The 22,886-nt window shown below is 36.7% G+C and overlaps 2 protein-coding genes across 6 annotated transcripts in view; one reads left to right on the top strand and one right to left on the bottom strand.

Annotated features, from left to right (window-relative positions):
- The window catches only part of zmp:0000000926 (ataxin-1-like), a 47,627-nt gene extending 45,878 nt beyond the window's left edge, over positions 1-1,749 (top strand). For all 4 annotated transcript variants that reach the window (XM_052100781.1, XM_052100782.1, XM_052100783.1 and 1 more), the window contains one exon: positions 1,014-1,749. In XM_052100781.1, the coding sequence (XP_051956741.1) occupies positions 1,014-1,433 (420 nt within the window). In that variant the 3' untranslated portion in view covers positions 1,434-1,749. The remainder of the gene's footprint in view (positions 1-1,013) is intronic.
- Positions 1,750-2,830: 1,081 nt separating this feature from the next.
- On the bottom strand, positions 2,831-12,398 carry irf10 (interferon regulatory factor 10). 2 transcript variants are annotated; one of them, XM_052100788.1, is made up of 9 exons: positions 12,168-12,398; positions 11,482-11,659; positions 10,418-10,607; positions 10,218-10,294; positions 9,880-9,910; positions 9,643-9,753; positions 6,857-7,243; positions 4,054-4,172; positions 2,831-3,012 (listed from the first exon to the last, which is right to left on the bottom strand). In XM_052100788.1, exons 2-9 carry the CDS (start codon positions 11,653-11,655, stop codon positions 2,905-2,907), a joined length of 1,197 nt encoding a protein of 398 aa, XP_051956748.1. In that variant the 5' UTR covers positions 11,656-11,659; positions 12,168-12,398; the 3' UTR covers positions 2,831-2,904. The 2 variants fall into 2 exon arrangements, with proteins under 2 accessions (XP_051956748.1, XP_051956749.1); XM_052100789.1 differs by having other exon boundaries at positions 9,880-9,907.
- Positions 12,399-22,886: the final 10,488 nt, after the last annotated feature.

The following is a 22,886-nucleotide window of genomic DNA, read 5'->3' as shown; positions in this document are numbered from 1 at the left end:
CGAGGCAGCTTTTATGACAATCAGAAGTGGAGAGAAATCGACCGCATTCAGGAACTACACAGAGGCGGAAGGGCATCTTGAAAAAGACGCGTCCTGAAAAGGACGTTCAACGCCTGCTGTGTATTGCTCTTTTATGAGTGGAAACTCAAACTCTTTTAGAGGAAATAAACTCTTTTAGGCGGAGAAAAACTCTTTCAGGCAATGAAAGCGCTGTCGAAGTGCCCAGGGGCATGGACTGAACAGCATGCAGAGAGAAGAAAGCCGCTGGAAGGCGCTGTAGATCCAACAGCATTGCTTATCGCCAGTAGAGGTGAGTGGAACAGTGGTGAGCTCAGCTTTGCTGTTGCACAACCGCTCTGCTCCAATGAAAAAAATCTGTCTGACAGACGCTCGCCCGCTCCCCTTAATACCCGTTTGACTGGGGCGGAACATGCAAATTCTGTTTGCCAATTTGACATTGGCCTTTTCGCTTGTTCAGAGGTACGCGAGGCTCTCAGAAGAGACCCCTTGTGTCACTACAATAGACACAACGTCGAGTGAGTGACAGAAGGGGAACTTGTAATATAAAAGTTTCTTTGAGCAAGTCACTTAGGGAATTGTCACATTAAACTTTTTGGTGGGGACCCGAGTGCAAAGGTTTTTATTCATTTGGTTGGTATGAAATCTGTTTTCCAAACTAAGAAATACTAAGGAACCACATCCGAGCTCCTGAAAACAGGTGGCAGTACACTGCATTGTGGGTTGCAATTGGTAATTTAAACAACTATTTAAACAGTCTTAATGTCAGGTTGCTCTAGGGATCTCTGTAATAAGACACTCAACCACGTCAAAGAGATTTTGTATGAAATTGTGAATAAAAATTATTAAAAAGTTCCATCAATTCATGATATCTATTTGAAAGCTCTTAAGTCATTTCTCTTTTCATTTTCTTGGCAAGGGTTTTGTTTTGACAGTGATGTGTTGCCTTAGGTGGTATTACAATCATGCTAAGATGTAAATTTTTGTGCTGGCAGGAGCAACTCACAGTCTTAGCAGAATATCCATTTTTCGTACGGGATCGCGGCTGGTCTTCATGCAGTCCTCAGCGGAGCGCCCAGATATATGGCCTGCAGTGCCAACAGCTCAGCACAGGTGATGTGTGTCTGGCATTGACTCCCACACTGACTTTACTCCACTCAACAGCAACCCTTGCACACTCTAGCAGCCAGTCGCAGCACTCACTTGCCCGCTCAGGAGCAGGGATAGAATCTTGCACAGACACAGCAGAGAGGATGCCCTTTCCCCCTGCTCCTACTCCTCTCCCTGCAGCCCAGCCATCTCCTTCTGAGTGCCCTCAAAAACGCAAGAGACACTGGTCCGCACCTGAGCTCCAGTCAGGAAATGAGACTAGCTCCTGTTTACCTCAAGGTTATAAGCACGAGAGATGGCAGTAACATTCTTAATTAACTTAAATCGGCATGAGAAGACTAGGATTGGGGAAGTCACCTAGGAAAGCTTAGTAATTGATTACTGGTAACCTCATGGAATATCCAGTCAATTGTTTCACATCTGTGCTCTACTGTTTCATGCGAGATCAGATGGGAAAGTGACACATGCTAGGAAAGCCCAAAATGCAAAGTGAGACAATCAAAAATTATGTATCTGTAATACCATGCACCTTTAGTTATGCTAATCTCAAGCCTTTTTCTGCAGGGTATGTCTTTTCTATCAGTATTATAACAACCAAATAATATTGGATGAAAAAGAAGACAAATGACACAATTAAATAAATATATATATATATATATATATATATATATATATATATATATATATATATATATATATATATATATATATATATATATATATATATATATATATATATTGTTCTGTGAATATGCTAAAAAAAAAAAATGTAAAAAATGTTTTTGTCATTTTGTAATGCAGTCTTGTTTTTGCTTTTGAACTGCGTACGTACCTTCAGTTTAGCAAGCAAGCTGAATTTATTAGCAGCCTTCAGCCAAGCTTTCAGTGTGGGGTCAATATGCTAGTTCACTTTAGCATTACACTCCAGTCTGTTCTTACCAGGGGAAAAGTGAATGATGAAATTAACCGCCCTGGCTTGAGTTTGATTCCCGCGCGCACACCGCCCCGGGACTGGTGTTTTTTTAAAGAGCGACGGTGCTAATGACACATCAGAAAGGTCCTCTGGTGATTGGTGGTTTTCCCTTTAATGATTCTGTGTGATTGAGAGCAGGGAAAAACTATGGAAAACTAGTGTTTTGAACTCAGATACGGGTATATCTACTCTTGATCAAGCACACTCTATCACTTTATTTTTGTTGTTGTGTTTTTTTCAGATAACATTTGCTGTTATTTTTAAATGTTATAGCTCTAAAATTGTATATTTTTAAAGTTGTGACACTGTAACACAATGTTCACTAGAAATAAAATAAAAGCTTTCTAGATCTATATGGAAGAATCTAATTCCATTTTTAGCATATTAATGAAACTACAAAAGAAAAGAAAAAGTGAGTAATGTTCTAATTTATGGCTCCATCAGGTAAAAAATAAAAAAATGTTCAGGAGATCAAGGCAAACAGAAGCAATTATACAATAAGCAATATGTAATAACATGCTAAGCTGAGTCATATTTACCTTCTGAAATAACTTAACTAAGTGATACAGAGGACTAACCAATCTTTCTATTGGAGTTCCATTTCAGTTTTGAAAACATATAAAAATATAAAGAATTTACAGTTAAATTAACCATAAGTCCATTATGGTTAGAATAAAGATTTACTCTTTTTTTTTTTTTTTTTTTTTTTTTTTTTTAGATCTTTTCCATTCTAGTTAAGTTAGATTTTTTATTTAGTGAATCTACACACAAGGATGATAATCACTGTTGTAATTACTGCATGTTTATGCATCAGTTTGCGCACTGCTCCTGTGGGGGGGTGAATGCTTCATCTCCATATTATCAGATGGATAAGGCCTGCGCAGACACTCTACAGCAAACAGAGGAATCACCTACACACAGAGACAGATAGATCATGCCCTCTACTGGTAAGTCAAAGAGCTATGTTTAAAAATAGCATAAGAAAGACCAACAGCTTTTGCTGGTCCTGGAACAACCTTTCTATCAATCAAACAATTATTGCCCTCAGATGTTTTATGTACACTCATGTCATTCAATTCATCCATTAGAACTTTCAATTCATCATTACATTTATGCATTTGGCAGACGCTTTTATCCAAAGCGACTTACAGTACACTTATTACAGGGACAATCCCCCCAGAACAACCTGGAGTTAAGTGCCTTGCTCAAGGACACAATGGTGGTGGCTGTGGGGATCGAACCAGCGACCTTCTGCTTAACAGTTATGTGCTTTAGCCCACTAGGCCACCACCACTCCATTAGAATTGGCCCTGACACTGAGGGTCCAGGATCCACAGGTATCTGTCAATTTGGGGGTTCAGACTGGCATTAGGGTCCAGGGTGTTGGTTAAACAGATGGTATAGTTATGGTAGAGTTCTGCTCAGAGATCCATCAATTATGGGGTTAGGGCCTGAAACATAATTCCTATCAAACAATAATTTCCCTCAGAATGTAAAGGTAGATTGTAGGTAAGGCATATGGCAATTCATTATTCATAGGAAAGTTGTGCCAGGAACAACAAAGGATTTTGATCAAGGAATATTCTGGGCCATGTTTACACCTGGATTTAATATATGTTTTGGCTGTTAAAATCTTTAGGGCTTCATCAACATTCTTATTAAGCAATCATTTGTCTCTGATTTGAGATATAGTTAATTGTTAGCATTAGGGATAAGATTAGGGGTAGGTTTTAGACAATAATGCTGATTAAGGACCAACAATAAGTTAAGGAACATGTCCTACTAGGCAGAATTATGGTCACTCTAGATAATTGCTTTTACAACGCCAACAGTAAAAATGTTTCCAAGGTGAGCACAGGCTGTTTTACTGTTGAAACAATTGATTAATCCTGAATTGTTGAGGTAGAACTACTGAGTATGGTACCTACACTTAGAGCCACTTGAATACTCACTTGTGCTGTTATGAGCTTCTTGGTCTTTGGTTGGCTGGGGTCAGGGAACTCTTCTCCAAAGCACAGATCCACAATGTATTGTGGCTCTGGTCCTGTGCCCTGCTGATACTTTTGCAAATCTGCAAGTTAGATAGCAAACAGTGAGTGTTATTGAAAAATCAGGAGAAATGATTTGTAATAAAACATTAACAAATGGTTGGTTGTCCAGGCTCAGCCCTCCCTCTCCAGCAAAGCTGGTCATAAGCATATGTTGTGTTTTGGATGCTGGTAAGTTGGTGTGCCTTAACCAGCAAGTCTCCCTTCATGACCAGTATCAAGAAGACCAATGTGTTTTGCTGAATTGGGAGGCCATAGTGAGATTTTTTTCACACTTACCGTAGATAACCGTCTGAGAAAATAATTGTAGTTTCTTTTTTTTGTTCAAATTTTCTAATTATGCAACAGCACTGAGGCAACAAAGTCATCATATCACAATTGAATGTGTCAGTGGACACATTTCTTAAGGATATATGGATGCTAAGTGCAGTATGCATCCCTAAAATAGGAAAACTAATAAATACACAATAGGTGCATCCCAAACCGCACACTTCTGCACTATTCTTTGACATTTTGAAGTGTAAGAAGTAGGGGTGTACAGCACAGCCATTATCTGCATTTGTATCTGTATCTGTTACTGTATCTGTCTCAGTATTCAGATAGAACGGAATATGGGTGGGGCTTAAACTAATTGAAACACCCATTTTTTAAATGTAAATCTATTACATGTATAGTTTTTATAAATAAAATATGCCTTTTATATAACTATTCATAATAATACCCTAATACAATAATACTAATTATTATTACTCTGAGTACAATTATTATTATTGTGCTATTATTATTTCATTATATTATTATTTTACATTATTATATTATTATTATAATTTTTCTAACCAGATGAAGCCGAATATGTTGTTAACTGAGGTGTCAAGCAATCATGAAAAGTCAAGCACACATTTTGCAGTAAACATTAAATACAAACATTAAAAGAAATTAGAATAAATCAATACAGCCTACAAATAGGTGAAAGTCCCATAAATATATCAGGAATTTTACACTCAAGGCCGATTTGTGCGCACATATTTTAACACAATGTGGAGGACATTATTATTTTGTTAAATTGCATGTACATGTACAGAATTAGTAAAATAGTGGGAAAAGAATAATAGTAGTCTAACAATAATAATAATAATAATGTTATGTTAACATTTTCAAATTTAGTACAGTTTAAAGTAAGGGGATAAAGATCACACACATGTTTCAGCTTTTTTGTATCACACGAGCAGGAATATTCTGAATAGATCTAAGTTCTAATATTTAAACTTTTTTGGATAAAGTCTCAACCAGACCCTTACCATAATCGCTGATGTGAAAATAAATGTGGTCAACTTTTAGAGAGAGAAGAGTTCCGCTGTGAAATCATCACTTCAGGTCAGGAATTTAACATTGCGCTCAGGTTGGTTTATAAATTAATACATGGAAATAATTACATGTGAACTGTGTGATACATTAATATAGACATTTTAAGCCATGGAAAATTTTGCCTATATGATGTAGTGTCTTAGACAAGCTCCAGATGCGCACAATTAACGGAGACCGCAAACAGTCGAGACAGCGCCCATCTGATTTGAAATCACACCATGCACATTTTCATTCCTAAGTTTTACACTTTAGTAAGCTACTAATATTGACTTCACAGACTCACAGTAATTTATTTGTCATTTTGGATGTTTATTTAAGATGTTGCTTTATAAATGTGCTTCTTGGATAATCAGTAAAACGAATATTGTTTCTATTATTTGGATGAATCCGTTATTCATTTTGAAGTCATTATTTGTGCCTTACCGAATAAGGTATTTAATTGAATTAATGATTAATTAATATGAAATTCTCATATCAGCCACATTCGTATGCATTTCCTTCGAGTGATACAACAACCTTATGATATTCATCTCGGTTTAAAAGTGCTAAATATGCTCCTCATGTGGAACACAATTTGTAAATTTTCTAATTTACAGCACTATGGACCAATTCAACCATGTCAAATACTATACAGCTGCGATATTTTGAACAGCACTGACAAGGGAAAGAGAAAACACCTGCACTGCACCAGTATCAATTACAAGACTTAAGCGCACCCTGGGCACAAAAAAATGTGCTTCAATGAAACCAGAATACTTGGAATCACTTCAAAAGTGCATACCTGTAAGATCATTGTAGTTCACGGCATCCAACTGTTTTTTCTTCTGTAATAGTTTATAAAAGCAATCTGTTGTGTGCCCCACCATAAATAAATGGCAACAGACTCTATAAAAATACTCTCCACAACAACTCACACACCTGAGGACTATGCATAATAACGGGAACAATGCTTACAGCAGGCGATTTAAAGTCTGACTAAAACTGAAATTTAGCATTGAATGCTGTGAATCTGTATAATATATATATATATATATATATATATATATATATATATATATATATATATATATATATATATAATATATAAATATATATATATAAATATATATATAAAAATATTGTATATTATAAAGAATATTTTTTGCCACGTGTAAATAAAACGTATCACTTTTTAACCATAGATTCTTTCAGTTTAATTAACGGTGACAATTTTAATTGCAGTTCATTTTGAAACCACATTAAACCCAATATCCTTACTGATTAACAAAATGTCTATGCTACTGCTCTAGCTATACCAGCATGCCAGCTTATGCTGGTCTTGTCTGCAGGGTTTCTTCTTCACCTTCTAAGAAAATCGTCATATCCAGGAGTTTGCAGGTCCTCTCTCGCTCCAGTTTATTGGGTTTCTCTCTGTGCTCGGCCAACGGACCGTCCCAATACACACGGCCCTGGCAGAATCGTTTAATGAAGATGCCATCTGGAGCGACCCACACCAGTACACCCTTCTCCAGGTGGGGAAGCAGGCGGCTCATGGCATCACTGATGCCCGGGGGCAATGGTACAATGTCTGGACGAGGAAAGAAGACCTTCCTAGCTTCACAAGGCCCATAAATGCGCTCATTTCCTACTGGAGAACAGCCCTGCAGGATGAAGCATCCATCTTGAGATGCAGTTACCACACTCTGCACCAAGTTACCATGATAGAACAAGCACACCTCCAGACGGCAGTCTACAAACAAGCAAAAAGTGTTTCAGACTACAGTGTCCCAAAGAAGTATTTGGCCACACTTACAAGTTGAATTTATTTGAAAGAAAGATAGCACAAGCAAACTTTTCAAACAAAATAAGACATTTACACTGATCAGCCACAACATAAAAGCCACCTGCCTAACATTGTGTATTTGTGCCAAAACAGCGCCAACATGCATCTCAGAATAGCATTCTGAGATTATATTCTTCTCACGGTAACACTTTAAAATAATGGTCCATCATTAAAAAGTAATTATGTCGGAATTAATGCAGGACAAATTAGTTGTACATTAACACTTTTTAGTTACTACTATAAACTAATAAGTAAGACAATGTGTTTAGTTAAGTATGCAAATATGTTCAAATATTTCAATGATTCATAATTTAATGGCAGTTTTTTTTTAATGTCTGTGAATGTTTGTTAACTATCTGTTTGATTAAATGGAAAAATGTAGGAACAAACAATTGAGTATTTGTTACTAACTGACAAGTAACACCTCAGTTACTATTAATGGTTTATAATGTGTTTTCACATTATAATAATGGTCCAGATACCCTTAAACTCCCAAGGACGGAAACAGTAAGATCTCATTAATTAATAATGCCTTACCATGACCCTCACTTTAAATTAATGGTCAAGATCATTAGTAATTCCTTCATATTTATGTGGTAAGACTTGATTACTTATGGGTTAACAAAATTATTGAAAATGAACTCCAGCAATTTCTAACAATACTAAGTTAATAATTTGTTATGAACAGAAGAGATATCCCAAGGAATACACGGGTTGGGCACAAACATCCCTATATGTCTATAATGTAAGCTGACTATGATACCAGACACTGTAGCCTTGATTTAGAGAGCTGTTATGTTCATAAATTATTTTCCAAAAAATTAACACATGTGAGGTGCTTTTTCTCTAAATGTGCATTTCATGATCTTGTTCACAATAAAAACATAATCATTCACATTTTAGATGCATGTTAATGTTTTGATTAGTAATTAATTAGTAGTTATTTTAAATTAGCCATTGTTAGTTACAAATCAAATTCAGTAATTATTGATTACCTAACAGTGAACTACCTCAGTTCACTATTACTTACAGATGAATTAATCGTGTTTCCATATTAGTTAATAGCAGTAACTAAAGTGTTAATGTAGTACTGCTCATTTTTTATGCATTAATTCCTGCATAATTACCTATTAATGATGCACTATTATTATAAAGTGTTAACCTTTTCACCACAGGTGTAGAGAGTGGTTATCTGAGTTACCGTAGACTTTGTCAGAGCTCTCTCATCAACAAGGCGTTTCCATCCACAGAACTCACTGGATGTTTTTTTGTTTGTTTGTTTCGTTTTTGGCACCATTTGGTGTACATTTTAGTGAATGTTGTGTGTGAAAATCCATGTGATTATCTAATCAGCCAATCATGTGGCAGCAGTGCAGCGCATAGACTAAGGCAGATATGGGTCAGGAGCTTCAGTTAATATTCACATCAACCATCAGAATTTGGGGAAAATGCGATAGCAATAATTTGGACCGTGGCATTTCTGTAACTGCTGATTTCCTGGGATTTTCATGCACAACAGTCTCTAGAATTAACTCAGAACTTTGCCAAAAACAAAAAACCTCCAGTGAGGGCAGTTCAGCAAATAGAAATGCCTTGTTGATGAGAGAGGTCAACAGAGAATAGGTTCGAACTGGCAAAGTCTACAGAAATTAAAATAACAACTCTGTACAATTGTGGTGAGAAGAACAGCATCTAGAATGCTATTCTGAAATGCAGGTTGGCGCTGTTTTGGCGGCACGAGGGGAACCTACACATTAGGCAGATAGCTTTAATGTTGTGGCTGATTGGTGTATAATTTTTTCTATGCTAAAATAATAGATATGAAGATCAAAGCCAAAAAATTTTGTGACACTTTTTGTTTGTCATCCGTATTACTCTGCCATTATATTGAGAAGACAAAACTGAATATTCTTTGCTTTTTCTCCCCTTTTGTGTAATACAATTGAAAAGGACTCACTCTAAAACTTACAAGACCACCCAGAAGTAGGATTGTGGTTCAAGTGTACTTACCCTTACATCGTGTTTTTTTTTCCCTTCAGTGAGATTCAGCATACGAAAGAAAATAATAAATGTTTGTATTGATATGAGGATGACAAAATTATGACAGAATTTACATTCCTGGTTGAATAATTCCTTGAAGTGTCCACATAATATGAAACGTAAAATGTGCTACATCGACTTTACTCATCTTTCATCGAGTTACATAATAACATCGAATTTGACATAATAACATATTTTAAAAACATAATGAGACCTAATTCAAGTTGTACTCTATGAACTAACCAGATATTAATAAATTCTCTCACCAGTTAAGGGGCTCCGAGAGGAATATAGAGGAACAGATTGAGGAATGGCGCTACCACAGACTTCAGCGCCTGTACTGGGATAAACATATGACCTGCCATTTAGAGGTATCTCTGCACACACAAACACACACATGCACAAACACACACACACACACACACATAATGTAATTGAAACATTTACCATGCTCAGTTACATGTTATCTTTTTGTTTATTGTTTTGTGAAACTAAAAGATTACCTCTGTTTGAGTCACCAAGTGGATTGTCCTGCTGGAGGTGAAGAATAAATTATTATTTACACAGGACAAAAAACTCGCTAATTCACACTGCCCCCAACAAAAACCCCTTCAAATGGTTTGAAAACACCCTGCGTGGTGCAGTGTGACACAACTGTTTCAAATCTGACAGCCAACTTTGCCATGTTTGAAATGTTGTTATTTATTGGGACAGTAAGAACAGCCTTTAAATATATGTCCAATAAGTAGCAGCAAAAACAACATTTTCAGTCAGCAGGCATGTTTAAATAGCATCTGTAGAGAGTGTGGGGATTTCCAGTAGAGTTTTCATAGAGCAGTACCTGAATAGGCAGATGCATTCCTCTCAACGCTCGGCTGCTATCATTGTCCTGCAATATCAATGGGTTTCCAGCAGTTTCTTCAGGAGAGAATAAGGATTTTAAGGTATAATTTTATTTTAAGGTTGAATTTGGTATAAATGGGGAAGTGAGATTTGGCTGGTTGGTGGCTGAGGACGAGGAACAGAGATTTTTCATAATACCTGTGACTCGTCCTGTGTCTTCCAGGATACGGTAGACCTTGTACGGCTCCGAGATATCCAGTTGACTGCGCTCCGGAACCTCCTGGAAGTCTGTGCTCTTATTGAGGGCACAGCGCAGACGGGTTTTCCACGTGGAGGGGTCTGCTTTGTCCCTGCCCTCCTGAAATTTACCCTTGTACATGGCCCATGCCTTCGACAAACATAGACAGTGACACCCTGTACTACATATTGTTAAATTGTTTATATCAAGGCTGTATTTTATTACATATCAGGGTGGCTAAATGTAATATTTTAGGAATTGGCCATTTAAAAAAGAATTATTCTGCTTAATCACTAGCCAAATACTCAAATTCTTCCCTATGGTGGTACAGCACTTTATTGATCTGAGAAACAGATCAATATTCAAGTCCTCTTTTTTTTTTTTTTTTTTTTACAGCAAATCTCTACCTTTATCCAGCCCCAACCAGTAAGTGGCTGAATGTGAAAGTGAAAGTCACTTCCACACCAATAATGTCGCCATTCACTTGCATTGTATGGACCCACAGAGCTGAGATATTCTTCTAATAATATTTGTTTGTATTCAGCAAAACAAAGTCATACACATCTGGGATGGCATGAGGGTGAAAAAATTATGAGAGAATTTTCATTTTGGGTGAACAATCCCTCCGCATTGACCAGATAAAACAAATAGCATTAAAAACCTCTCTAAAACCAGCCAGTCCAGTTATGACCAGGCTGGGTGACCAGCTCAAACCAGCCAACCCACTAAAGTATATGAAAGTATATAAAATTAAAATGTGATTTATATAATAAAACAATGTGAAGGGCAGCCTATACATAAAATTATTATTATCAATCAGCTGACAGCATTATTACTCTGTTGAGACAAATATTAATTAAAAAGTAGTCATTAATAGTGGGCTTGTTTATTATTATTATTATTATTATTATTATTATTATTATTATTATTGCTTTGAAAGTATGTTTAACATTCAAATCCCTGCTGGGAAAATAAAAAATAATGAAACTGAAACCAGCTTAATAATATAGTATAACACTCTCACCTTAAAGAGCGCTGCATCCTGGTTCTGTCTGTAGTCCTGTTTGGCAGCATGTTTCCAGGGAATTCTAAACATGGTTTTCTCCTGGTTTTCCCAGCTCAGTCCAGCGTATTTGCCGCTGTCTATCTGCGCTATGAGCCATTCTCTCAGGCGCATGTGTCTCGACCTGTCCTCCATCAGTCTACAACACAACACCATCAAATTATGTGTACCGCTGTGTGACGGATTTCCACAAAGACCTGATCCAATAAACACTCAGAGTTCTGCTTACTCGGAAGAATAAATAAATAAATAACATGTTCGATGAACTTACAGTGGAATATGTCAGGTACTCACATGTGAGAGAGACACACGGAGCTTTAAAAGCGAAAGTAAAAGTATGAAGTGAAACACTTTCGGTTTCCTGTTTAATGCTCGTATACATTACTAGCCTATTTATGAAATGTTCACTTCAGAGGATCATTACGTAGACAAATGTCAAGCACCCACCATGCCTAAATATGCAATTCCCATAAAATAATCACAATTATGGCCAAATGCAACTTGCACACCAACAGTTTCACTTTACGTGTCAGAATACTTCGATATGTCGATATCGATCATAAATAAGAGTGATAATTGTAATGAGGTGGTTGGGACTGAATGCTTGCATAAAGTTAATAAAAATGGGAATGATCTGAGAGTTTTACCTGTAGTTACATCGTCATTTTGTTCGAGTGTCTCAGTCTGAAGCCTATATATCCTAACTATGAACCGTCAGCTTGTCGGTTATTAAAATAGTCGCGGTTTAACGAAAGAAGTGTTTGTAATCACGAGATGACCCGCCATATGAACGCATGGCAAATTACCTCAGTAGTACGTGTAATGTGACATTTATCGTCAAGCATTTAAATGTACATTTGCTAGGGAATAATTTTGCCTTCGCGCCTCCATTCAGAAAGTCACTCTGCGCATGCCCAGTTTGATAACCACAGTAAATCAGCCTAGAAATTGTGTAAAGCCGGACAAACCTGCACAAATGTTCAATTCTGTTTCATTAGGCTCTAGGAAAGCACAGTATATGTGTTTTTTAGGCCTATTATTGAATGAACGTAAATGTACAGAACATGTTTGCAGCTGCTCTCTGGATAAAGAGGATAAGTGAAACATTGAGGTGTGTGATGTAAAGTAGGATGGCTACATGTTGACTTTTGCACAGTTTCTATTCTCAGAACATTTTCCGTTTTTGCTCATCAGTCGTTCAGGCACATCTGACCACCTGACATCCCCACAGTTTTCAAATCTTCAGTGCCTTTACTCGGGTTGATTCTGTGATAAAATAATAATAATAATAAAATAAATAAATACAAAATATTATTATATCTGCTCTTTAAATTGTGAAGCTTTTAATCAATCTTGTACTTTTACTCTTGATAATGTCGCTCCGCTTAAGCCAAGGAGAGCCCCCTCAGCGGGACATTCTAAAACGCTTAACGTGAAAAACGCTTACACCGTGTCCTAACTACACGCGACGCGATAAAATTCAAGCGTTTTCTTATAACGGTTTTCTATGGGAAGAAAATGCTTAACGTGTATTTAAACGCGTTGCGTTCATATTTTGGACTCATCTTACTTTTTTATACATAGTATGGTTTATTAATATGATGTATGCTGAGTTTGGTCTTTTAATATCACTGTCTTAGTGCAGTAAGCCACGTTAAGCGTTTTTCACGTTAAGCGTTTAAGAATGTCCCTTCCCAGCGGGCACCTTGATATCAATTTGACGTCAAATATTGGTCAAGACTTGATCAAGATGCTTTATAACATCATTTTAAATTCAGTTTGAATGGCAATTTCATCCAGTGGTAATTGGGTGATAATAGGAAGTTAATCCCACACTGAAACTTGTTAAATGTATATGTAGGCCAATATGTTTGACGTTCAATTTACATCAAATCAATGTGTGATTTTAGATGTCAAATTGATGTCATATAAACATCACATTGACATCAATGATTATGTTAATGACATAAATGTATTGCATAATATGAATTCTTCGTCAGCTTGATTAAGTTTAAATAGCATTTTTTTCTTAACTGAGTCCTCAAAACGTATCCATTTGGCACATCTCCTTTTGAAGATCGGCTCAGTTTTCAATTTGAAGCAAGTTCAACACAGCAGGGAATCTCCTGGCATGTCCTCTCTTTTTTTTTTTTTTTTATTGCTCAAACGTAAACAACAGTATACAAAGTATACAAAACATACAACTTAATATTACCCTTGCCAGGGGGATAGGTATCACATACATTCAAACAAATTGTAAGTTATACAAATATTTCTAGTTTTCATAGCCTTTTTGTTCAATGAACCACAAATTAATTTTATATACGGTAACATATCACAATAAAAATGTTTAAAGGCCGGTTTTTGTTTTACATATTTGCATTTGTGGATATAGAATTTAGCTTGCACAATTAGTAAATTTATAATAAAGAAAATATCTTCTTTACTTTGTTTTCTAAAAAAACAAAACACAACATTTTCCCACTTCAAAGTAAAGTCCTTGTAAAGTTCTTTCATAATAAAGCTGCAGAAGTCTTTCCAGAAGGTTGTGGAGTGTGTGCAGATCCAAAAAGGTGCTGGGTGGTCTCAGGGTGATTTCACAAAAAGAACAGTTCACATCAATGTCCCTTTTGAATTTCGTCATATAATGGTTAGCAGGGTAGTACTTATGGATAATTTTGAAAGAAATTTCTTTGACCTTGTTTGTAACAAAAAACTTATTGGGAATAGTCCATACTTTTTTCCAGTTAAAATCATTTACAAAAGAATTCCAGTATGAAACAACATATGGGACAGATATCACTTCTTTCTGAAACAAAGACCGTACATAGTTATTGTTATTTCTAGAAGAGGTCAGACAAATTTTACCTATATCTGAATCGATTGGATTATAGAAAGGAACAGAAGAGATATTAAAATCAACACTTCTAAATAGTATTTTGACACCAGAAGTTATAGCATCATATACTATTGCATATTCTTTCGGTGTGGCTGGAAACTTATAGGTGTTTAAAAATTCTGTATAAGACATAAGTTGTCCATCACTATTGAACAGTTGAAACACTAAAATAATCTGTTTCTCAATCCAGTTAGGAAAAAATAATGACTTATTCTTATACAGAATATCCCGGTTGTTCCATATAATATATTTATGGGGAGAAAAGTTGTGCTTATATATGAGGAACCATGCTAACAAAACTTGTTTGTGAAATAAAGAGAGCTTTTCCGGTATTTTGTCTACATTGTAATTGCAACCTAATATGAAGCTCAAACCACCAAATCTAGAAAATATAAAGTTAGAAATAAAATTCCAAATGGAAACAGGATTTTTAAGAAATTGTTTGGCCCAGTTGATTTTAAAAGTATTGTTTAGAGTATCAAAGCCTAACACATTTAGCCCACCATGTTCATAGCTATTCATAATGACATTTTTCCTGATGTAATGTGTTCTATTCTTCCAAAGAAAATTAAATAGCATACAATCGATATCCTTACAAGTTTTGTTGTCTACATGAACAGAAAGAGCTACATATGTTAGTCGAGACAAGCCTTCTGCTTTTGAGAGCAGGACTCTCCCTCTTACTGTTAGGTCTCTCTGCAACCATTGATTTAATTTGGTTTGTGTTTTTTTTAGTAAGCGGTGGAAAGTTTAATAGAATTCTTCTCTTTTCATCTTTACAAATGATTAAGCCTAAATAATTTGCTTCCTTTCGGCTGGGAATCTTACAAATATTCTGATCCTTACAATCTTTGACAGGTAATAATTGACATTTGCTTAAATTTAAGGTCAAGCCAGAAGCTGTGGAAAATTCTTCAATAATTTTTAAGGCAATAGGCACCTGACTGGCATTCTTAAAAAAAATTGTCATATCATCAGCTAGTTGGCTGATGAGTATTTCTTTACCTGCTATGCTAATACCTTTCATGATGCTATTAGAAATATGAGAGGCAAGAATTTGCATGCAAAGTAAAAATAAATAAGGGCTGATTGGGCATCCTTGTCGGATCCCGCGTTTAAGATTAAATCTTGACGTTGTGCCAGTTTTCATTCTAACGGAGCTATTAGCATTTGAATACAGGGCCAAGACAGCATTACAGAACATATCACCAAAGCCAAATTTTTTAAGAGAGAGAAATATGAATTCATGCTCAATAGAATCAAAGGCTTTGTAGAAGTCTAAGAGGAGGATAAATGAGTCATCCTGTATCAGATCTGAGTAATCCAAAATGTCAAAAACAAGTCTGAGATTATTAGAGATATGCCTATTCTTCATAAAACCAGATTGAGTTTCGTCTATAATATCATCTAATACATCTTTTATTCTTCTGGCCAACACTAAAGCCATGATTTTATAGTCATTGTTTAAAAGACATATTGGTCTCCAATTGTCAATAAAAAGCGGATCCTTATTAGGCTTTGGGATTAGAGTGATGAGGCCTTGCGTGAGACTCGATGGAAGAGTACTCCTTTCGATACTTTCGACAAATACTTGTAACATGAAAGGTGCTAGTAGATCAGAAAATGACTTATAGAATTCTGATACCAGTCCATCGTTGCCAGGTGATTTGTTATTTTTAAGAAGAGCAATAGCTCCAATAACCTCTTCTTTTGTAAGTGGACTGTTACAATAAACCCTATCAGTGTGTTCTATCATTTTTACATTATTTATAGAGTTGATAAATTTAGTCGCTGTATCTGCATTGTACTTAGACTCATATAGCTTTGAATAAAAGACATAACAAAATTGTGAGATGCTTTGGGCATCATCCGTGACAGTGCCGTTTATATTCAACTGATGAATAGTATTTGTCTTGGATCTGTGCTTTTCTAAGCGGAAGAAATAAGTGGAGTTTTGTTCACCTTCCTCTATCCATCTTTTTCTCGACCTAACAAAAGCTCCTTCAGCTTTTCCACGATATAATTCATTGAGTTGACATTCAAGTTCTCTCAGATGTAATTTATCCTCTTCTGATACCATCTGGTGGTAGTTGATATACTGAAGAGATTTGAACAATTAGTTTTTCTTCTGCAGCTGCCTTAAGTTTAGCCATTTTAGCTCCATATTGCCTTAAAAATTTGCCCGCTTCAAATTTAAAAAGTTCCCAATTAGCAGAATACAGGTTATTTTCCCTAGCCTTTTCCCAATATAGCTTTATTAACCGCTTAATTTCTAATTTTACTGCGCTATGTCCTAAGAGCGAGCTGTTCAATTTCCAATATGAGGATCTATTGTTATTATGAGCAGAGAGTTGGAACTTAATATAGATTGCCTGATGATCAGTAAGTGGTGTTGTTGACTGTTACATTGTCTTTCGGTATATTATTAGAAATTAAGTAAAAATCTATTCGAGATTTCCTTGAACCTGAACTGTTACTCCAAGTATAGGATATATTATTAGGAAACTTTTCTCGCCAAATGTCAACTACATTAAATTTTTCCATAAAAGTTTTCATTTTTAAATTATCTCTAGAATTTGGGACGTGGGGCCACCTATCAATTGAATTATTTAAAGTAATATTAAAATCACCTCCAATTAAGATAAATGAGCTAGGGTATTTGGAGAGCCAAAAAGTTAACCTTGTATCTATAGAATCAATTAATTTCTCATTTTCAGGCTTGGTATTGTAACCATAAATATTAATAACAATAAAGATAGAGTGGTTATGATCAATTAGTAGACAAATATAGTGGCCTAAAGAATCACAATCTGAATGTAGAATAGTACCATTAAAAGAACCTTTCAAAGTTGTGACCCCAGCTGATCTCTCTGACCCATGCGAATACCATGCATCATTACCCCATTGGGACTTCCAAAAGTTTACATCAGCAGCTGAAAAATCAGATTTAAAGTTTTTTGCATACAAAAATAAGGCTTTACGTTTACAAATTTGTCTCAACCCCCTGGCATTAAGTGAAACAATAGAAAGTGACATAACAACGTATAACAAATATAAACTAATTTGTTTTATGTGTAAGGCAAGGAAAGTATTTAAATGATCTACCTCAGAAAGGGATCGAGCTTTGCAGCATAAACTAACAATTTGGCAAAAACAATATAAACAAAACTTAGATTCTCAGCTTATGTAGGCTACATAATAGTGCTAGATAGAAAGCAATGTTATAATCACAAAAAAAAAAAAAAAAAAGATAGTAACATTTCACAGTAACATTGTGATGATAGTGGTTTAACATTGTAATGACTTAGAGCAATTCAAGGCGAACATAGCCTATGTAAGCTACCACCTTTGGTTATCCTGAAGATGGGAAGATTTCTGTCCCGCTAACGAATCCACGACATCCAACGTAGTAAGCTTTCTTGCCCTCACTGTGCGCCTTTTCGATGATGGGCCATAACTTGTTCCGTCGTTCTCTATCTTCTTTTGAGAGATCCTCTGCAAACTTCCAGTGGTTGTCTTTGAGAAATTGTGACGTCTTTGCAGCTTTCCATAGGCTATCTCTTGTCACCCTTGAGATGAATTGAATGAGAATCGGTCTGGGCTTGCTGGTGTTAGGGAGCTTGGCGCCGTTGCGATGCACAGTGTCAACAGTCTCACGGATGCGGTTTTTGCATTCAGGTAAAACAGCTTGACAGATCTCGATGGCAATCTGACGGACATTGTTCTTTTCATCTTCTTTGACACCAAGGAGCCTCAGATTCCACCTCCGAGAGTACCGTTCCAGGTCGAAGATCTGTTGCTGGTGTGTGTCCATGCGACTCTCCTCTTTAGTCATCCTGTTTTCTAGAGTGCCCACTCGTTTTTTTCACATCTTTTATTTCCTCACATGCGAAGTCCACAGTTTTTTTAACACCATCTAGCTGCAACGCCAGCTCATCCATTCTTTCATTTATTAGTTTAGACAGGGAAGCGACGACATCTATGTCTTCTACCTTGGAAGAAAGCACCGGTTTTTTTGGAGTTGGAGATTGTCTGGGCGACAGGGACAGAGGAGGAAATTCTTCCATAAGATCCTCCATTACTGGCAAAGTCACCGAGCCAGTCGTGTAGTCATGAATGTTATCAATTAGAGGGTTTCTTCCTGAGGCGGCGTGGCTAGCATCACCTGTTGGCATTGTCAACTTTGCTTTTGGGTTTTTCAGCGGTCTTTTATTGTCGCGGGTCGACATCTCAAAGGTTAAATCCTCTTCACAAAGTTCCTTTAGCGTTAAGCACTATAAATGATTATAAGGTCCAAACAGAAAGGTTGTTTTTAACCGTATTAAAAATTTTCGGTTGCACAGCTCGACAGTAAGCGTCTACCTACTCGGCCATCTTGGTCCGCCCCCCCGGCATGTCCTCTCTGGTTCCGCTCAGGTGACGATGATGACGACACATTTATTATTCACGCAAAGTAACCCCTTAACCAATCACATATGCCTTTATCTTATATTGTCATGAGTATCTTGGCAGTTTTCAGAAATAAAATTGGTGATTGTACGGCGACAGGAATAATTGTTCCCAAATTTGAACGCTCTGCTAGAAAGGGTTCATTATTGTAAAATGCACAGTAGTCCTAATTTTTCACAGTGAAAATACATTGACATTTCATGTCTGAAAAATAAAAACAGGTACAGATTTTTTAATTATTCTGATTTCCTTTTTGCATTTCAACGTGACTTTCTCTGCTGTTTATAACCACACCTGTAGATGGCGCTAGTGACAATTTCAAGTCGAAGCCGCGAGGATTTAAAACGAACCAAATACAGAAAATGTTTTCACATTAACGTGAACGTTCAGCTCTTAACGTGAAATTGTGTCCTGCTCTCACATTAATGTGAACTCGTGTCCAGCTTACTTTTTTATCAGGTGAGTAAATGTGTTGATATGTCATGAAATGTAAATTATAAGTTAAACTTAGAGGAACACATGAAACATGCTTTGTGCAAGTACTATTTTTAGTACTTGTTGAATTTCCCGCCAGTGAAAGCTAATGTAGCCTGTATAATATGAAAGTTGAAGCTCGCTGTGTAAAACACAATTTAAACTTTGAAGAACACGTGTTTTAAAAAAAAATATTATTTTGTGCAATTACTATTTTTGGTACTTTTTGTGTATGATCATTTCCCACCAGTGCTAAGAAGAAGCTAGCTGTGGTGAACAGACGAATTTAGATGTCGTTTAATTATGTACTTACTATTTTTAAGCTATGGTTTTGAAATGTCAAAGGGGTAATGTTAATTTTACTGTTTGTGTTTGAACTCATAAGAAGGTGCGTTAACTTCTAAAATGGCAGCTCCCATTATTTACATGTGTTCTACTCACGATCAAGCGAAATGCAGTGTAACGTTGGAAACTCTCTTTATTTCCTCAGTTTCAAGCAACGTCAATGGGATTCGATCCTGTATGCAAAATTATAGCACCTGACAGACAAGTTTTTTTTTTCAGTAATAATAAAATGAAATGAATAAATAAAAATAATACAAATTAATTTAAAGTGAATTGAAAATAATAATCGTCAATTTGTTAAACAAAGAATTCCATAAAATGAAATGTATAGTAGATTAACAATAAAACTAAGGAATTAAATGATAAAATAAATTCTACGAATTGCAGTGTAGTGTTGGAAACTCCCCGCCATTTTAGATTATTTTCTCAGTTTGAAGCAACGTAAATCACGCTGCCTTTGTATTGGCAGTCATATATCTGCTGGAAAATTATACCACCTGCAGACAAGTTTTTCATTCAGTAAATAAATTAAGTGAATAAATAAAAATAATACTAATAATGAAAGTAACAATCAGCAATTTGTTAAATATTTAAAAAGAATTCCATAAAATAAAATATTAGTAGATTAATTATAAAACTAGGAATTCAATTATAAAATAAATACTAATAGGGAAGTATTTGGTTCTGATTGAGGTGCAGCAAATGGTTCAGTATGGATATTATTTATTTATTATTTGATTGTTTGTTTGTTTGACAATGATAGTAGTTGGTAGGTAACTGACTGCTGAAAATACATGAGACTTTTTTAAAATGTTTAAAAAGTTAAAAAGACCAATGCTTGTCATTCTCCCCTAACATATTTGTAAATATATGTAGATGTCCTAGAGATGCATGTGTATAACCTTGCTTATTTTGCAGTTACTGTGTGACTCTTAAATGATGGCATACTACAGAAACTGGCGGAAATGTCATGCTGAAGTGCTGCTCTTGCAGCTGATGATTCAAATAGCAGTGATGCAGATGGGTTGCTGGGGGCTTAGTCCATTGATGATGCAACTGCCTCTTTGTCAACTTCAGCTGATGGCAACATCTCGTTTTACAACTCTGATGAATTAGTGCTGTCTTCTGACACTGACTCTGAGGTTGCTGACAGTCTGTCTGAGGATTCTGCAGAGGAAACGGCTCCTGATCTGTGCGAGGAATTTGCAGCTTGGGCAGCTACCAACAAATGCAAGCGTTCTGCACCGCAAAGGCGCCAAGGACATCGCCTCCCCAAGGATGCCAGAACACTGCTGAAGACCCCCAAAAGAGTGGCAACAGTTGAAATGTGTGGTGGACAATATGCTTACTTTGGTATCGCATCTGGCATTTTGAAAGTTTTAGCCCAGAGTCCGGATTCCATGAAGACCGCATAGACATTTGCATCAACATTGATGGCATTCCACTGTTTAAATCATCAAGTATGCAGATGTGGCCAATCCTGTGCTTTATCCATGCATTGTGGCACTCTATTGAGGACAAGCAAAACCCAGCCCAGTTCAAGATTACCTGTCCGATTTTCTTCAGGAGTTGCAGCAACTTAAGCAAGAAGGCATGGTCCATGGAGAGAAAACACTTCAAGTGACTGTAAAAGCCTTCATTTGTGATGCACCAGCCCAATCATTCCTGAAGTGTATAAAGAATCATAATAGCTACTTCGCTTGTGAGCGCTGTACAGTTAGAGGCACCTATGTGGGACGAGTTGTTCTTGGTGCTACAGCACCTGGTGTTGTTGCAAGGTCTGAAGCAGAATTCACTAGACTTGCCTACAAAGACCCCCAAATTGAGAAATCCCCACTGACCCTAGCTGGAATTCCATGCATTCGACCATTTGCATTGGACTACATGCACTACATGAAGGGAGGACCCAGCACATGCAGACTGTCTTTTCAGCAAAGGAGTGAGATTTCGGATAAACTGAAGGCATTGAATGGAGAACTGCCTAGTGAGTTTGCTCGGCAGCCTAGGAGTTTACTGGAATTGGACAGGTGGAAGGCTACAGAACTCAGACAGTTTCTCCTTTATACTGGACCAGTGGTTTAGAGAGGAGTGGTTTCACATGCTGTATACAATCACTTTCTTTCCTTGATGGTTGCGGTGTCAATCCTGTTGAATTCTGATGATGCAGAGCGTGAGGAACACGTGGACTATGCCAGAGAGCTACTCATGTACTATGTGAGGAAGTGCGAGGATATATATGGAAATACCTTCACTGTGTACAATGTGCACTCACTAACTCACTTACCAGATGATGTGGAGCACTTCAGATGTTCACTGAATGATGTTTCATGCTTTCCATTCGAGAACTACCTGCAGACTCTAAAGAAAATGGTCAGACAATCCCGCAATCCTATAGCCCAAGTTGCCAAACGTCTAGCAGAACTAGAACAGTCTACAAAATGTAGGCCCTTCACCAAAGAGAGGTTTACTCGCATCTCCACAAGGCCACGAGATTGTGTTTCATCCTTCAGAACAAGGACTTTGCCTTTGTGAAGGAAACGCGTGAAGAAGGCACCTTGGTTTGTGATGTTCTAAGCCAATGCCAGACACAGAGTTACTTCAATGATCCTTGCGATTCTAAACTGCTCAACATCGTCCGTGTTAGAGATATCAGCAGAGCTAGATGTCGACTGATCAGCAAACAGCTGTTGAATCATAAAGTTGTCTTTCTGCCAGCCAACTCTGATGAAGCTGACACAGGGTATATTTTGTTCCCCTTGCTGCATCATGTAGAACGCAACTAACTGAATTGTAAGTATGTTACTAAAACTAATGTTCCTAACGGCTTTTCCAGAAATTATCCTTGTGAGGGTGTGGAGGTTGTATATGATGGTTGTTCTGAGTGTGGAAGGGAAAATGCTGCCCTTATGTAGATTGCATGCAACACATTCAGAGAATTATTAAGTTGCCCAAAATTTGTGGTTGCCTGAGTTGCAACTGCAATAAAATATTTCTCTATGCATACTGATTTGTTCTGGTTCTTGTACAGGTCTCATGATGTGGGTCAGGGCAGTTTGGACAGAGCCAAATGGAGAAGAGGAAGGAGTCATCCCGGAGGTTTGGGTGAAGGACAACATGGTTCGCTTGCCAACAGAGGCTAATGTAATCAAAGCAGTCAAAGAGATGTCGGGGTTATCGACAGCCAGCAAGCAGCTGGAAA

This window comes from Xyrauchen texanus, chromosome 31 (genome assembly GCF_025860055.1).
Source record: "Xyrauchen texanus isolate HMW12.3.18 chromosome 31, RBS_HiC_50CHRs, whole genome shotgun sequence".
NCBI classification, from domain to species: domain Eukaryota; kingdom Metazoa; phylum Chordata; class Actinopteri; order Cypriniformes; family Catostomidae; genus Xyrauchen; species Xyrauchen texanus.
This window is presented reverse-complemented; position numbering and strand designations above follow the sequence as displayed.

What these genes read in the sequence shown, in the direction of transcription:
- irf10 (XM_052100788.1), bottom strand. Translation starts at nt 11,655, where the DNA reads ATGGAGGACAGGTCGAGACACATGCGCCTGAGAGAATGGCTCATAGCG. An exon ending in TATGACGATTTTCTTAGAAG is followed by an intron (nt 4,173 to 6,856) that starts GTGAAGAAGAAA and finishes TCTAACTTGCAG; the next exon opens with ATTTGCAAAAGTATCAGCAG. An exon ending in AGAAGCTCATAACAGCACAA is followed by an intron (nt 3,013 to 4,053) that starts GTGAGTATTCAA and finishes CTCTGTGTGTAG; the next exon opens with GTGATTCCTCTGTTTGCTGT.